At 45.3% G+C, this 16907-nt stretch overlaps 1 protein-coding gene and 1 long non-coding RNA gene across 14 annotated transcripts in view; one reads left to right on the top strand and one right to left on the bottom strand.

Annotated features, from left to right (window-relative positions):
- syne2b (spectrin repeat containing, nuclear envelope 2b) overlaps positions 1–16907 on the top strand; it is a 114775-nt gene that overhangs the window by 63127 nt on the left and 34741 nt on the right. For 10 of the 13 annotated variants that reach the window (XM_069535126.1, XM_069535115.1, XM_069535120.1 and 7 more), the window contains 20 exons: positions 81–2145; positions 2440–2774; positions 3206–3350; positions 3440–3640; positions 4131–4390; positions 4508–4667; positions 6031–6186; positions 6463–6603; positions 6904–7080; positions 7314–7451; positions 7546–7731; positions 7831–7944; positions 8024–8176; positions 8259–8375; positions 8497–8619; positions 9763–9888; positions 10399–10476; positions 11408–11506; positions 15009–15173; positions 16637–16900. In XM_069535126.1, the coding sequence (XP_069391227.1) occupies positions 81–2145; positions 2440–2774; positions 3206–3350; positions 3440–3640; positions 4131–4390; positions 4508–4667; positions 6031–6186; positions 6463–6603; positions 6904–7080; positions 7314–7451; positions 7546–7731; positions 7831–7944; positions 8024–8176; positions 8259–8375; positions 8497–8619; positions 9763–9888; positions 10399–10476; positions 11408–11506; positions 15009–15173; positions 16637–16900 (5203 nt within the window). The remainder of the gene's footprint in view (positions 1–80; positions 2146–2439; positions 2775–3205; positions 3351–3439; positions 3641–4130; positions 4391–4507; positions 4668–6030; positions 6187–6462; positions 6604–6903; positions 7081–7313; positions 7452–7545; positions 7732–7830; positions 7945–8023; positions 8177–8258; positions 8376–8496; positions 8620–9762; positions 9889–10398; positions 10477–11407; positions 11507–15008; positions 15174–16636; positions 16901–16907) is intronic. The other 3 variants (XM_069535119.1, XM_069535121.1, XM_069535123.1) reach the window with 3 other exon arrangements.
- LOC138412161 (uncharacterized) lies at positions 12369–15091 on the bottom strand. The gene is made up of 2 exons (XR_011244644.1): positions 14956–15091; positions 12369–14747 (listed from the first exon to the last, which is right to left on the bottom strand). It is a non-coding gene; the product is annotated as an uncharacterized lncRNA (long non-coding RNA).

A 16907-nucleotide genomic window follows, 5' to 3' on the forward strand; every position in this document is an offset into this window, starting at 1 on the left:
GGAGATGTGTTATTTACAGTATGACATGTAAAATTTGTTACAACAACCCAAACACCAACCGCATGGCGTGTTTCTTTCAGATCCCAGGAACAGAGCAGCTCCACGGAGGCAGAGCATCTATGCTCGTTACAGAGACGTATGGAGGACAGCAGAACGGTACTCGGGGAGTTGCTTGTGACCTTCACCAAGTTGTGCCCCCACCTCAGCCAGTCTGAGCGATCAAACGCACAGAAGGAGCAGAGGAACCTACACGAGAGGTGGAGAGGCCTGGAGAGATCTGTGGAGAGAAGACTTCTTCACACAAAGGTCCATTCTCACCAGACCAGCAGCCTTCAGTCAGAGATATCAAACCTCCGGGAGCATTTGGAAACAATCGACAAAGACCTCGAGGCCAAGTCTCCTGCGGTCACTCAGTGGGATTGCAAGAAGGCTCAGCAGCTGATGGAAGCCAATGCCGAGGTTAAAGCCACCAAGCAGAAGTTCCTCTATTTGCAGATGCTTTCAGAGGCACTAATGCTCAGCTTGCGATGGGAGAAGGAAACTAAAGAAATACAACAGGGGCTCCAGATGATAAAGGAAAAACTCAGCCACACAGAAGAACTAGTGACCAGGCAAACCCAGAGCAGCAGCAACCCCACCATGGAGAAAATCATCATGGTGATGAGGGACGGCCTGGCGTGGGCAAAGCAGACAGAGGGTGATATCGAGGGAAGGAGGAAGAGGGTGGCTCTCCTTCCTGAAGAGGTTCACCGGCAGCTCAGAGATCTGAAGAAGCTGCAGTCGGAGGTGATGAGCAAACAAGGCCAACTGGAGTCACTTGTGGAGGAGGTGACAGAGCTCCTTCCACAGCTGGATCAGGCAGAGGAGGTGCCCGTGGTTCGCACTTCACTGCAATCCCTTCAGAAACTCTCACGCTCCACCACTGATAAGTTAGCCAACGCTGTGAGAGAGATAGAGTCAGGACTGCAGACGAGAGAAAAGATGTCCGAGCAGATTGCCGACCTAGATTCCTGGGTTGTGGCTCACTTGCACAGAGAAGCCTCCAGGAATGAAGACGGTGAGTTGAGAAGCCCAACTGAGCTTGATCGCAGAGTTCGTCAGCTGCAGGAGACTCTGGCTGAGGCTGATAAACAGTCCGCCGTCTGTGAGGCGCTGTTAATGAAGAGTAAAGACATTTCCTCTGAACTCAGCATCTCCGAGAAATGTCAGCTCTTTGAAAAGCTAACTAACCTCCAGGACGACATTAGGGCCATTAGTAGCTATGAAAAGGTCAACAAGAAGGAGCTGGATGAAGTCGTCCAAACTGGGGAGTCCAACAAGACAAATCTGGTCACCATTGAAAAAAGCCTGAGGGAGATGTTGATGGATCTCAGCAGACACAGGTTTCCCATCACAAGTGAGTCCCTGCAACCTTATGAGTCTTTTAAACACATGATTCTGGAGCATAAATCTCAGGTTGACCATCTGCAGCCCTGGATTCCCCAGGAAAAGACAAGAGAACTCTATTCGACCATTTCTGAAATTTACAGCAAATTGATGAACCTGGAAACCAAAGCCAGGGATCATGAGAAGTACCTGAGCATGAGGCAGCGAGTGGAGGACCTCAGGGAGGACGTTCGGGAGCAGATCCATCAGACTAAAGACAACAGCAAACAGCTGGAGGACAAGTACAGAATCTGTCAGACCCTCATTGTCCAGATTCCGCTGATAAGGTGGTTGTGTGAGGAGGCTCGCTCTGAACTCCAGACGATCTCCACTGACCTTTACCCCTCTCAGCTGAGCACCGAACAGCAGAGGCTCAAACAAAGCGATGACAGCCTGGATATGTGGCAGATTACGCTCTACAACAACCTCAGCATCATCGAGTGGAACCTGCTGAAGGAACTGGACCTGGAATCGGTGCAGAAGGAGACTGAGGCTTTTCTCTCAAAGAACCAGCAGGAGCTTGGGAAAGTCACCGTGCTGGAGCCAAATGAAACAGCAATCGACAAAGAATACCAGAGAATCATGTGTTTGAAAAAGACAGTCGAGTTCAGAATGAGAGCGTTGGAGATTCTCGAGCAGGAGAAGGGAAAAAGAAAAGAAAGCAATTCCCAGTTTTCGGTCTTGAAGAAATCAGTCCTGAGTGAATGTGACTCAAAAATGGCAAGTTGCATTGTTCTACTTTTTTCTTTACATTTTAAAGTATCTAACTGAAGTATTCAAAGTAACAGAACTGAATGCCGGATATTACCCATGATCCTCTGCTTCCATGAAACTCTTGTTTAGAATTCTTCATATTTTAAAAGTTTCCTGATGCATATTGGAGATAAACGCTGCACTCATTTTAGAGACAATGTGCACAATCTATCTTTTGTCTTTTACGTCGGGTGTGTCAGAATGCTGTAGTCTTGGTGTGATTACAGTGTTTCGCTAAAATGTGTATTTATTACTTTTTAGGAAAACCTCCTCCAGGCCAGGGAGTCTTTGAGGGGTTACACCTGTGCTGTGAAACAAGCGGTGCAGTTCCTGAGGGACATCGAGCTGCGTCTGCTGCCACCGTGGGGCTCTGTCGGGCCCTGCACTGAAAGGCTGGAGGACACCCAGAAGGCTTTGGTGTCCCTGCAGCAGCAGTTCCAGACTAACGTGGAGAAGCTCCAGAGACAGTTTGCTCTGCATCCTTACCTGTCGCCTCAGAAGACCGAGCAGCTCCAGGAGAACATCCTGAGCCAGCTCCTGGTGAGGATGTCCACGCTCCAGGCAAAGGGCCACGTCCAACTGGAGAGTCTCAGCAGGTACGAGGCTCAAGGAGCATAACGGATCCACTCTACGCTCATATTTGTAGTTTTTCGTTTTGCACTGCTCCAAGATCTGACTTCTGTATTCTGAGTGGTCCTCCATGTTAGTGGATGGAACATGGAGCAAACTAAAATCAAATTAATGTTTCTCAAATATGGCGTCTGTCATTTTAGGTAGTTCCGTTTTCACGTTTGGTTTTAATTAGTTATGTGATGATATAAAAAATGGGGTGAAACGTCAGCGGCTGTATCCGAGATATTTTTGCTTAATTTTTGCAGGATAGGAGGAAATGGACACACGTCATCAATCTTTATTTACAGCAATCACACTAATGTCATTGTGTAGCACATTTACTGTGATAAAACATCACCTGATAGAGATTGCATGATTTGCGTTTGGACAACATAATGATTTTTCTGTATTTCAGGTGTGCGGAACATCACAGATCTTTCATCAGTTCCCAGGATGAAATCCTCCAGAGAGTGAAGGGTGCAGAAAGCAGCTTGTTGCAGTTTGTGTCTCAGAAACCAACCTGTCTCACTGACTGCATGGAACAGGAGGAAAAGCTCAGAGTGCGTAACAGCCGGCATCTCTACGAGACCTTGTTTGTCACCTGACTTCCATTCTGTTTTTCAATTGATCGACTGACGTTCTCGTGCAGATTCTGTCAGAGTTGGTGGAGATGCAGCTGGCGCTTGTGGAGCGGCTGAACGTGTGGTGCCAAGAGCAGAACTGCCGCGGAGTCAGGGAGGCCACGGTCACTGACGTCTCGAAACGGGTATCGAGACTCCGGCACTGCACTCGGCAGCTCGCAACTCGCAGCAAACAGAGGATCGCAGAGTGGAGCGATATCACCGACAGTGTGAGTAGATGAAGACACAAACATTCATTCAGCTTCAAATTGCGTTCAGGTTTGTTGTCTTTAGAGGAATCTGCTTTAATGTTGAATTAAAACGTTGCATTGTTGTGTTGAAGAATAGCCGACATATCATTCACAGTTTACATTTTATTTATTTATAGTACAGGTGTTGTATTCTCAGGTTTGTTTACATCAGTATAAAAAATAACGTGGTAACCTGAGGCTGTAGTTCTGAGTTCAGTGTCACCGAGACTGTTTGTGAGCTTGACATCGATTCTGGATACGGAAAGTGAAGCCTACGTTGAAGTCCCTGAAACCTGTAGTCTCTCATATGACCAGCAGAGGCCGACTCCACTGGTTGCGTCTTAAGAAGTGATTTATAACATCATCATTTAACAGTCAGGCTCCACCCCCTGCTGCTCTATATATGGTAAAAAAAAACAAGATGGCGCTGGACACAATACATCTACGACTGTGCGTGTCGTCCTCTCAGGTGGAGAAGGCCTCTACCGTCCTGGAGCAGGTGGAGGCGGAGCTTCCTGACAGCTCACAGGCGAAGGCGTCCACTGAGGAGCTCCATGACGTGCTGCAGTCCTGGGAGCAGTACCAGGACAGACTGGACTGTGAGCACCGGTCCCTGTCGGCACTGGAGCTGCGTGCAGCAAGGATGCTGGGTGTCCCTGCCCACCTGGAGCAGGCCCCTCCCACGCCGCTCTGTCAGCAGCTGCAGGCGATGCAGGCCCGATACGGCAGGTGAGAGGTTATAAGACATGCACCGATGTTTTGTTGATGTTTTCCTCTCGTGTATTTCAGGTGAGAACAGTTTTTAAACAACTGTTGCTGGATGTGCTTGTTTGTGTGTTTCCACAGTGTGAAGCTGAGGAGCAAGGAGGGTTTGGAGGCTTCCAGGCTGGAGCTGCAGGAGAGGGAGAAGGTGTGGAAGGACCTGCAGGGCATCCGGGTTTGGCTGGAGGCTGCAGACGGTCTTCTGTCAGAGATGGAGAAGAGCAGCAGCACACAGGAGCTACAGGTGGGACACACTTCTGCTCAGACTAGTTTTTACTAAAGGTCACATCACACGCAGGTGTTTGCAAGATGAAACTTCTTCTGAAATGATTTTTTGAGTTCCAAACAGAATAAATGAAAAGAAATATTAGAATCTAATAACAACTGAAAGATTCCCCTCAGCTCCTCTGGCCTGCAGATGTAAAGACTGTGATTTAATTGAATGTAGAAATCGAGGGGCTGTTATTAATGTGCAGTTAATAACAAACGGTCGGCTTGTGGCCTCAGGCCCGGACGCTGTTCTGTGTTCGTTTCTATAAACTCACCAACTCAGAGAATCACTCTGCCCTTTGTCCCAGAACCTGAGCAGAGGCCAAGTCTCCACACACACAAAAACACACACACACACACACACACACACTCACACACACACTCCCCCTTAGAGAGGGTCTGTGTTAATGAAAGACATGGACACCCCCCCATCAGTCCCACCATCCTGACTCCCCCTCTTTTACCAAACACCTTTTGTTCACCGTTGTAAGTGGATCTTTTAGGTGGCCTTTGTATACCCCCCCCCCCAACACACACACACACACACACACACACACACACACACACAGTTCCAACCGACCTCATACCCATCAACCAAACACTCCTCTGAAGTGACGACGAGACAAAACATGTTCTCTTTTCTATAATATTCTCACTTTCCAAAGACTTTGGTCATCATCAAAAAGATACAACAACACACACTCACCCATGTCCTCCCCCAGTCTCATCCCCCATCTCACTGTACCCTCGTTTGCTCCCTGTCTTTGTATCACTCTCTCTCACACACACACACACACACACACACACACAAAACATGCTCAGTTTCCCGTAGCGATAACGAGATGCCCCTCCCTCCTCTGCAGAGCATCGGACACATGCAGACGGAGGTGGTCTCCTCTGGGTTCTCTCGCTCACGTGTGATCAGATTATGTTTCAAATGTAGTTTGTCGCACTACAACCTCATGGGGGAGAAAAGGGTTTTGTGTAACTGCCGTGGAGTTGAAGGACTCTGAAGAGGAACGTCCGACGACAGCAGCAGGAGCGAGAGCTGCGGAACAACCCACAGAGAGCAGGGTACTCACAGGAAGATGGAGATAAGATCAGTGTCGGCGGCTTTTTGCCTCCTCTGTTTGAATAATTACATAAAAGCTGTGATGTGTCAGTAACTGTTGTTCACAATCTGCTCACAAGTGTTTTTTGGTCGAGGCTATTTTTTGTCAGTGTTGACAAATGTCACCACAAAGCTGATTTAGCATTGAAAGGTCACAAAGTATATCAGTAAATATGAAATTATTGCTGCAGTTTTTTAAAAGTTTCTTTTCTCTCTTTGGTTCCAGGACGTCCACGGCCAGCTGTATACCCAGAAGGCTTTGCTGCAGCGCATCATGGAGAGCCTGAAAATGAAATACTCCGACATGTACACGTTGGTCCCAGTCGAGATCGAGGGCCAACTGCAGGAGGTGAATCGATCCCTGCAGCAAGTGGAAGTAAAGGTACGCAAGACTTTTATGTGATTGTTGGAGAATCAGGCAACTTCAAGGATTTAAAAAGTGCAACTACAGCGATAAAGGAAGGGTCGTCAGAAATAACGATGGACAACGCATCTCAAAGTGACAATTGTTCTTTTTTTTGTAGATTTCTGTGAAATTTAAGATTGAACTTGTGGCGCTGAAGACCTTCAGTAGAAAAAATACTAAAGGTCTGACTTGTTAAGGTTTCTATTCAGGGACATTTTAGTTTTATTGGTGTGTGGTTGTTGGGTCCGTCAGGTGGGAGAAGCCGCGGAGCGGAGCGGTCCCGTCCACATACTCGGAGCAAAGCTGTCAGAGATCCAGGCTGGTCTGAAGTCAGTCCAGAAGAGACTGGAGAAGAGAAGTCCGACTGTGATTGAAGCGAAGGTCACTCAGAAGGTGAGCAGACGGGGGGGAGGTGAGATGAGATGAAACAAGATGAGATTGTTATTATTCATATTTTGACTTATTTTCTTACATAAAACCAATTAAATAAAAATTAATTTAATTGAAAATCATTAGTGACTAATTGTTAATTTATATTAACTTATGTAACTTAACAAATAATTAGTCGAGTTGTTTAAAACGAGTCAAACTGAGTCGGAGTCATGGAGGAGTTTGACTCTTTGTGTTGTTTCTGTCATCGTGTCCAAACTGAAGCAGTTTTACAGTAAATCTTCACCTGTCCTTGTCTCTCAGCGAGTGTGGGACGAGCTGGACGTGTGGCACTCGTGTCTGGCGGCGCTGGAGGTGGACATGCAGGACCTGGACAAACCGGAGGAGGCTCTGTCCCTCACCGAGCGGCTGGTGGAGGTCCAGCAGCGTCACTCACAACTGGCCAAACAGGCCGAGCAGAGGACCACGCTCCTCAGCAAGGTCAGACTTCCCATCCGCCCCGTCTTCACATCTGCACCTGTGACCTGACCGTGATTTTAATTTCTCTTTTGGAAGTTCATGTTTCTGTTAATGAGCTTGTGATAGTTGGTGGTTCAACCCTCAGCTAAATTAATTAAAATAAGTAGGTAATGACAAATCCCCAAAAAATCCTAACTAACTCAAAAACAAAAGGTTTTGTTCTAAAGAGGAATGTTGTTCGCGTCCCTGCTCAGACTCACACGTGGCTTCAGGAGCATCGGGAGATGATCAGCAGCTCTAAGAGCTGGATGTCTGAAGCTCAGTCGTGGCTCGCCGCGCCCTGCACCTACACCACGGCTAAATGTCTGAGCGGCCATGTTCACTCTCTGCAGGTCGGTGCACTGCACTCACTCACTCACCTTCAATGTGAACTGAGGAAAAAAAAAAAATCAAATCAACTCTTTACGTCATCTCCTTGTGCTGCAGACGGTGTTGGGCGACTCGGCACAGATCCGTAAGACTCTCCAGGGCTTCAGCTCGGTGCTGCAGGAAATGTCGCAGATTTGTGACGTAACGACCCTCCAGCAGCAGCTGGTCGAAGCCGATCGCCAAGTGGCCGACGTTCAAGACAGCTTCACTGCTCCTCTGTCTCAGCTGGAGCACGCTGCTGCTGTGAGTCCGCCATTTTATTCTGTATTTATTTGAGTCAGTCCTCTGCTCCCGTTTTTTCACTGTATCGCTAAACATATGGAGTGGTGTCTTGATCTCCAGGAGGTGGAGGCCATTGAGAGCGAGGTCAAGCGGATGGAGAACGATGTGGCCGAGATCAAGACTTTGTTATCGTCTCCGGAGACTTTCCCCAGCCCCCGAGAGGAGAGTCTGAAGGTGAGACGAGACGATTTCTAATGGTTATGACTCAAGTGTTAACTGGGTCACTCTCTGAGCGCTCTTCTGGTTTTTACAGGAGGTCGAGCAGAAGATCCAGTCCATGAGGACGACGGTGGCTGAGATCCAGAGGTGTAAACCAGGCCTCTGTCTTCCAGAGAAGGCTGACGAGACTCTGACTGTCTTCACTGTCGTGGACCAGCTCCAGAACCTGCTGCTGGAACTGGAGAAGGTCAGACATCGACCAGTCAGTCAGCGGTTCCTGTGCCACGGATCTGTCCTCCACTGAACCTTCTACTTTACTCCTCTTGCAGAAGGTCCCTGCTCTGTTCATCCAGCAGCCTCCGACTCCGGTCCAAGCCAAAGCTGTGTCGGTCGAGCAGACGACGACTCGCTCTCAGCTCCTGAAATCCACTTCGGAGGAGGCAGAGGTGAGTTTGGTTCATTATCCAAGCAGCTTTGTGATCAGGTGCCGGTTTCATTTTAAGGATTCAGATTGTGCACAGCCCCAAATTTCAAATAATGAATTTCACTTTTATGTCCGTCTCTCAGAAGGAAGACACAGAAGAGGGACAGATCAAAATCGTCCACGTGGAAGAGGATGTGCTGACGAGACTTGGAGCCACGCTGCAGACGGTGGAGCAGTCGTCCCCCGAGCAGAGACACAGTCCTCAGGTAAGAGAGTCAGGAAGACTCCTGCTCAAGGGTCTGATCCATAGACTGTAAATAAAGATGGACGACATGGCAGCTCCCAACAGTGAAGTCAAATTATCTTGATCGCCCCCTGGTGGCTGGCTGCAGTGCAGGTCATAATGCTTCTTCGTGTTAGTGGATGGGACATGGAACAAACTGAAAAGTCAAGATGCATGTCAGTGTACACGTACAGTTCGTATTCTTCCTCTTCCTCCTCCTCCTCCTCCTCTGTTTCTTCTTCTTCCCTAAATAACGTGAAAAGCACAAGATGGCGGCGCGGGTGCCCGAGATATTTCAGCCTCATTTAACGGGAGGAAGAGGAGACGAGTCGTCCATCTTTATGATTAATACTCAGTGTCACAGCACCAAATCATGTTTATGCTGCTTTAAATTAAATGAATATCACAGAATGAGAAAACATCTGTAGTGTTGAAAGTTATTTATAAAACATCGTAAACAAGTTTAGACGGGATGATACTAACATGCCTGCAAACCCTCCCTTACATATCATTAACAATGTATTTACAATATCCCAAAGTCGTTGTCTCAATGCTAACTAACTATGCTTAATACTCATTTTTCTTTTTTTTATTTGAGCATGCATTTCACGATTGAAAGTGCAGATACCGGGACACTGAGCTAATGTTTGAGGCTTAACTGTGAATTAAGTGAAATATTTTCACAACATGATAAATCTCTTCAGAACACAGATCGCTTTTCATTTTTAATTCTAGTGGAGATGTTATTGTTTCTAATAATATAGTGAATTCTGGAGGCACCGTAGCTAATTACAGTAAAACCTTTAATGCAGCAGGTTCGTAAACTTTTAATCTAATTAGATTTGCTTTAAACTGTTTGCTTGTGTCTGCTCCACATTTGATTGAAATATAATAATTATTTATTTATTTATTAAGCACCTTTGAAAACAGGATGAAAACGATTAAGAAAGCAGAAGAGGAAAATTAATACATAAAAAGAATAAAAGCAATAAAACGAAAACATTACATTAACTCAAATTCAGATGCTCTCAGTTCTTTAGTGAACGATGAGGTTTTCAGCTCAGTGTCCTCAGATGCACTTTTGACCATCCCCCCCCCCCCCCGCCCCGTGTCTCCGTGTCAACAGCGTGAGCATCATGGCGTGCTCCCGGCTGAGGAAGAGCGGAAAGACAGTGAGCAGCAGAGAGAGGAAGAAGGTGGAGGAGGTTTTTTCTGGTGGCTCTGGGAGGTTTTCGTGGGCGCTTCTCCAGAGGTAAAGAAGGTCGAGAGCTACAGTGGAAAAAAAAAACAAACGTTCATCACTCCTGTATTTCTTCTCTGTTCTTTGGGTCACCTCTTCGTCCTCCCTCCTCTCGGAGTCGCTCGGTCCTCACTCACTTCACATTTACACGGGATGGAGTCAACACACTGGATGTTGTGGCGATTCCTTTGGAAAAGCATTTTAAAATTTGATGTCGTGAATCCCGGCCATCCAGTTATTCCTCAGCTGTGTCTGTCTTTGACCTGGGTCACTCACCCCCCCACCCACCTCCCTACTCCTCCCCTCCTCCCCTGACCCTCAGTCCTCCTCACCCTCCCTGCTCACTTGTTCCTGGGTGTTATTCCTCCACCAGAGGGCAGTGTCTGACAGGGTTTGTGACAAACGAAATTGTGTCGTCTCACTTAAATAAATCACCAGCAGTGTTTTTCTCTTTCAGCCGTTTAACAGTTTCGTCAGGTGGTTGATGTGGAGTGTTTTAATATTTCTCATTGTTGGTGACAGGAACCTGCGGCCGTCGTCTCGGAGGAGACTGAAGCTGCCAGCGGACGAAGCAGCGAACAGACACAGGAGGAGACTCAGGTGACTCCACTCATTCACTCTCAGTTTCTCAAAGGGGATCGGTCTGATGATAATCAGCTTTTCCATATCGTCAATGGTCGAAAAAATGCAAAAGGAGACATGTTGGGGCAGAAAAGCTTCAAAATAAAACCGGATACAAAGAAGTCAAAGTGCAAATAAAGACAAATTTAAATTAAAGTCCACAAAACTAATTAAAAAACTTGAAATCTTTAAAAAGTTCAACAAAGAACAGAATCATCAGTCTCCTTCTGAAACCACATTTAAATCCATTAGATCCACGGCGGGTTCCAAACGTAACCTCCTTCACGAGGCTAACGAGGACTAACAATTATCTCCTGTGTTGTAACGTCCAGATCCTGATTCATCTATTTTTTTTTTTGAGTTTGTTTTGACTGAATCCCACAAACTGTTCTACTCAAACCACGTCTGACAAAAGTCCCAACTCCTGAACTGACCTCTCGTGTTTTTCTACTAAAAACTAAAAACTCCGCTGGCCAGATTCAAAACAACGTATTTTTTAAAAGACTTTATTCCCGGAGCTCGGGATCGAGTGGCACAGACGAGGGGGGGGGGGGTTCTTTCATTTGTTGACAGTAATAAAAATAACTCACAAGTTGTTTCTTTTGATTAATCTTGTTTTTTATTGGACATTTTCTTAGAATCAGTCACAGTTTTATTCATCTGATCTGTATTTTACTTTAGTCAAATTTAGAAAAACATCACATTTCTATTTTACTTTGATTTTATATCCATATTTTTGGGGGAAAATCATTAAATGAGAGTTAAAAAGTATTGAAAATGTATTTTACACAAGATAACATGACGACGACATGTGTGTAACATGATGTAACTTTCTTAACAGAGTGAATAACTGTGTGACTAAATGACGAGTGCATTAAACTGACTGAGCTTCTAACCCATGTTTCCTCAGGATGTTCAGGAAACCTCTGACCCAACAGAAGCAAGTTCATCTGAAGCTTTATCTAGACCTCTGGGCACAGTCTCGGCTGAGTCCCTGCCTGAGAGCATGGTAAACACGCCCTCCACCGCTAAAGTTTCCAGATCGGCCTCCGGGCCCCAACAGAGATGTGTCCTCTCCTAAATCTAGAAGTCTAGAGCTAGAACCTTTCTCTGCTTCTCCCTCTACGCCAAGAGCTGCTTCTAGATTTGAGTGTAAAATCTCCAAACCGTCCCCGTAAAACAGATCTATGCTTCAAAATAGTCCTGAAGCTCGTCAGTCCTCTTCTAGAACCTTAGAACAAGTCTAGAGCTCCATTTTCATGAAACAGCTGTGGAGCCATTTTCTCTTTCTTGAACCAATTATTTTCCTCCTCCAGTTTCTTCTAGAACATATTCTTGATCTCCTATTTCTTTCTGGGTCTAACTCTTCTAGAAATAAATTCTGATTTCAAGACTTGAAGACTTTTCTAGAACAAGGCTTAAACTCACTTCTGTGTTTTTTTTGTCCTGCGAACTCAAAACTTCTAACCTCTAGAAAAATTAGCGTATTCATTCTTTTTGATCCGAGTCTAGAACACCTGACGTGTTCGAGCGTCGAACCTAGAACTTAGAATTCTTCTAGAAATGTCTCACTTCAAACGCCTCAGTGCATTTACATGGCAGAGAATTCCAGATATGAGCGTCCACGGTTCAGATCTGTGGATGTCGGAGTTTCGGATCATTTAACAATTTAAAAATCTAATTTGTGCCAAAGTTTCACGTGTTTACATCAAAGATTAACGAGCTCACACGTCCTCCAGAGTAATTCTGCCGATTCGGTATCAGGTGGTTCAGCATGACTCAGCACATTATTCACCACTAAGACAGAAGTGGTCGCCATGGTGATGGTTTCTCTTTTACGAATAAATGCAGACTGGTGATATTTAGCATGTGGGGGGGAGGGGGGGGGTGTTCTAACAGTCTTTAAGAAGCTTATGAATTTACCTTAATTCTCGTTAGTGTTTTTCTAAAAGGCAGAAACAAAGTGTACGATGTTTTTTAACGTGTTTTAACGGGACGGCTGATTTCAGATAGTTTAACCTCTTGATTTGTTGATCTTTTCTTTTGCTGTCTGAGCTCATGTGCGAACGCAGATCGTCTCTCTTCAAATAAACTCCTGTTTGCTTGCTCATGTTTCTTCTGCCATTTGTATTTCCATGAGCTGAACCTGATGATAATACGGATGTTTACAGAGTTTGATCGATCCATTAGAGCAGCTTTCACTCCGGTGAATCGCTCCGTCACTGCCGGGCAGCAGGAAGAGGAGAATCCCACTTTGTTATGAATCAGCTTTTATACTTGAGGAAACAGATTGTTGGCCATGAAAGTGCACTGGTGTGACATGATCACTGATTAACACTCGGCTGCTGGCAGGTGGAAACCTCCTCGTTCTGTTTGACTCAATCAGAACAATTGAAAACTGATATTTGTTCTCACGCGATGTTTTTAAAGGTTCATTTGAATAATGCATCGATATCAATCTGAGAAAAGTAACGAGGCCCAAGTTGCCGTTTTTTTTCTGAGACGTGAGGTTTTCACCTGAACGCAGCGACGCTGAGATGTCTTACATTTTACGGCATGTGCTGTACTTGTACATTGTTCCTCTTTTGTCTTTCCATTCTGTCCACACATCCAAACAGGAGCACGAATTCAAATAAACCCACAACAGATGATTTACTCCTGCGTCTCTCTTTTTCTGTGTCAGGAGCTCGTGCAGAGTCAGAGTGGGGGAGGGACAGACACAGTCGCACACCTTCGCAGAAATTCACAATCTAAACATTTAAGAGCCGTGAGATCAGGCAGCATTAGAATATAACAACAATGAGAATAATAATAAGACTCACTCTCCTGGTGTGTGTCCCCGTCCTAACCCTCTAACTCACTCGAGCAGGAGTGGATGCGGAGGTCGCACACAAACAAATCTGTTCACAAAATAACCTCCTGGATTTTCTGTTTGAGCTGCACACGGCCTTGTTTGACGTCATTTTTAATTCGACTCTAATCCCAGTGAATGCTGTATTGGTTTAATTTGAATTTACCTTTTTAATGCATTTACATCCCATCATGCATTCACACGTGTGAGTTTATATTCACGCAGCCTCGGAGGTGGGAGGAGGAGCAACACTTGAAAACAATTATTGATGTGCTTGGAATACTTAAAATGTATTCTGTCACAGTCGTAACTTCATGAGAGGCCTTGAATGACTAAATTATGTTTTCAATCATTATCATCCTCACAGACCACTTGAGTTCAATGTAGTTTTATAATCTACTTTCTAAATAAATCATAATCTCTTCATAAACTTTGAGTTCTGAAGTCGTTTCACAACAGAGAAGGAGGACGAGGACGATTTCTGTATGTTACGCAGGATAATACCCATGATCCTCTGCTTCCTGCTGCAACAAATCCACCAAACTCTGTTTAGAATTCTTCATATTTTAAAAGTTTCCTGCTGGGTGTAACTTTAATTAAACTGCTGGTTGCTTGGTCGCATTGTTTTTGCTTTAAAGGTTGAAAATGCCTGAAACTTTGCGCTCGTACAGTCCCTTCAAATTAAACTAAATTTCACACAATCATATATTTCAGTCGTCTAAATAAAGAAAACATCCTCCAGGATCTTCAACAAAATTAATGATATCATTTATTTCCTGACCCAAACCACATCCTCCCACCAACTTTCATGCAAATCCAAAGTTTCTTTGTGTGAACTCGCTCTCTAATAAACCAAACACACCAACAGGAGTGAAAACATAATGAAATATCCACCCAGAACAAACTGAAGGCTTCTGAAACTCTCACTGGGTTTAGTGCGACGAGTGACGGCAGCTGGTTTGTTGACACTTGGCGTTGACCTCCTGCACAAACACTTCATCCTGCAGCCGTTTCATGAACTGAGACTTTTACACTTTTCAGTGCACGAAACAAATCGCTTTTAAAATCATCCTCAAACAGGAAGTCGGGATCAAAAAGTCTCAGCCCGTTAAAAATGTGATTGAACAACTTGAGGCTCCAGGTTGAATTCCACAGCGTGAAGAGGAAAGAGACGAGTGTTTGTTTTCTGTGTTTAGTGCTCACTCGGCCCTCTCTCTCTCTCTCTCTCTCTCTCTCTCTCAGCTCCACCCCTGTAGCCTGAGGCCTCTTCTCTTTCTTTCTCTCGCTCAGTCGTCCTGTGATAAAGAGCCACTGTCACTGGAGCCGGGCCACCGCTCCAGGAAGTGGTGTCTGTCACAGGTGGGTGGAGCAGACAGGGAAACGAAAGAGAAGAGAGGGACTGAGAGAAAGAAAGAGAGAGAGAGAAGCAGGCAGGGGGAACGAAAGAGAGAGAGAGAGGCGGGCAGGGGGAGAGGTAGTGAAAGTGTGAGAATTTACATCTGATCATTATTCAGATCAGCTTCAGAGACACAACCTGTTCAGGTAGATTCAACTTAAAGCTGCAGTGAAAGCTCAGGTGTCCTCCCGTCGCTCCTCCCCCTCCTCACCTGTGACCCTGGAGCAGGGAGGCTCAGACAGGTGTGTTGTGTTTGTGTCTCAGGGAGCGGAGGAGCCCCGTCCGGGTCCATCGCCCTCCACAGCGGGCGTCCTCCATGTGTGCCTGCAGAGGGCCGGCCGGCTGGAGCTGCGGCTGCAGGAAGCCCGGAGGAGCCTGGTGACGTCCACGATGCAGCAGAACGTCGAGCAGCAGCTGCTCACCTGCCAGGTAAGACACGCCCACAGGGGGGAGGGGGTAACAGGCCACGCCCAGAACGCACAGTCCAGATGTTTGTAGATTTCATAGGTTCAGTTTTTAAAGCTTTTAAATAAAAGAAGTTTATTAAAACACACAGAAATATAATCAATCAGATGATTCAGTCCACGCTCAGTGGTCGCAGGCATTATGTTTTCAGTTTGTCCACGTGGGTCTCGATAACACGATATCTTCCTGTCGCTCTGTACAGGGAAGAGTCAAAGTCCGTCAGTCAGGAAGTCAGATAAAGACGTGCTTGTGTGACTCACGTTGCTAAAACAAGATTAGACTGAACTTTATTGATCGCAAACGAAATTCTTGCTCCAAAGTTACAATAACAAAGATTAACAACAATAACTGAGGCGATCAGAGGAAACTGCTCTGTGGGTCGGACTCCAGTTTTAACATCCATTATCAAACTTTAAACAGTGCGTAAGATATTGTTTATGAATCCAGTGCAGATTGTTTCTCAACCAATAAGTAGAATAAGGCACCATTCAGCAGATCTGAGGTCAGCTGAAGTCTCTTTTACAGCATCTGAAGAATTATGAAAATGCAGAAAAGAAGCTTATTTGTCCAATTTTGTGGATTTTCATGCAGATCCTGGTTTAGAATTTATATAAAATCTAATTTAAAAAAAAGACATTGTTATCACTTTTCCTGGAATGTAGATATTTTTCATATTCAGGAAAACATCAATATTTCATTTCGATTTCAAAGTGGAGATCTTTGGCCGATGATTTTCCTCCCAGGATTCACTCTGTGTCACGTGTCGTGTAACTCGAGCCTCCGTTAAAGTTTCAGAGGTCAAACGCGTCCCGCGGTCACACGTCACATTTGAATGAAGCAAACAAACAACAACCGTGATTGGTTCTTATTCAAATTCACTGCAGGAGCTTTGTCATCGTGATTCGTGACCCACACCTTTAACATCTGACTTTAACATCTCACTGTGTTTATGAACCTTTATTGACACCTGACCTCGTGGCCTACATCTAAAACAAGAGCAGGAAAAGAAATCAGAGACAACATTAAAAAACTAAAAATTAAATAAGTTGAGTAAAGTGTATTGTTTCTAGAGGAATATTTCAAGTTGAAGCAAATAAAGGAATTTTAGCTGAAGTAGCATTGAAAGAAGTGGAAGTTAAAAAAATGCTAAAACGACTAAAAGACTGTGAAGTGTGAAGTTTAACAGTTGAAGAAATATCTGGTGTTAGAGTTAAGAACTGAAAGAAGGAGGGGAATGGAGTTGAAGAGATATTCAAGGATAAGTTTTATTATTATTATTAAAACGTCTCAGTGTCCAGTTAAGTGTGAGAACTCAATAAAGAGGTTCTGAAGAGAGTTCAAGCATCAGTGGTGAAAGTGGGTTGGATTAAAAACTAAAAGTTAAACTGCACATGATTGAACATGAGTGTGTCTGTGCTGATGTGCAGGAGATGTTCATGGAGATCGAGCAGAAGGTGAAGAGTCTGTCATCGCTCGGTCAGGTTTCTGACCTGCAGCAGCTGGGAGCTGAACTGGGATCTGAGCTGGGAGCTGAACTCGGAGCTGAACTGGGATCTGTGGGATCCCAGCAGGAGGCGGCTGAGTTGCTCTCCTCCAAACTGGAGCTCCTGAAGTTCAACCTGGTCTCGTTCCAGCAGCTGCTCCAGGACCGACAGGGCGAGGAGAGGACGACCAACCACAAAGAGCCACAGGTACGTC

The sequence above is a fragment of the Paralichthys olivaceus genome, chromosome 12 (genome assembly GCF_024713975.1).
Source record: "Paralichthys olivaceus isolate ysfri-2021 chromosome 12, ASM2471397v2, whole genome shotgun sequence".
In the NCBI taxonomy this organism is placed as follows: Eukaryota; Metazoa; Chordata; class Actinopteri; order Pleuronectiformes; family Paralichthyidae; genus Paralichthys; species Paralichthys olivaceus.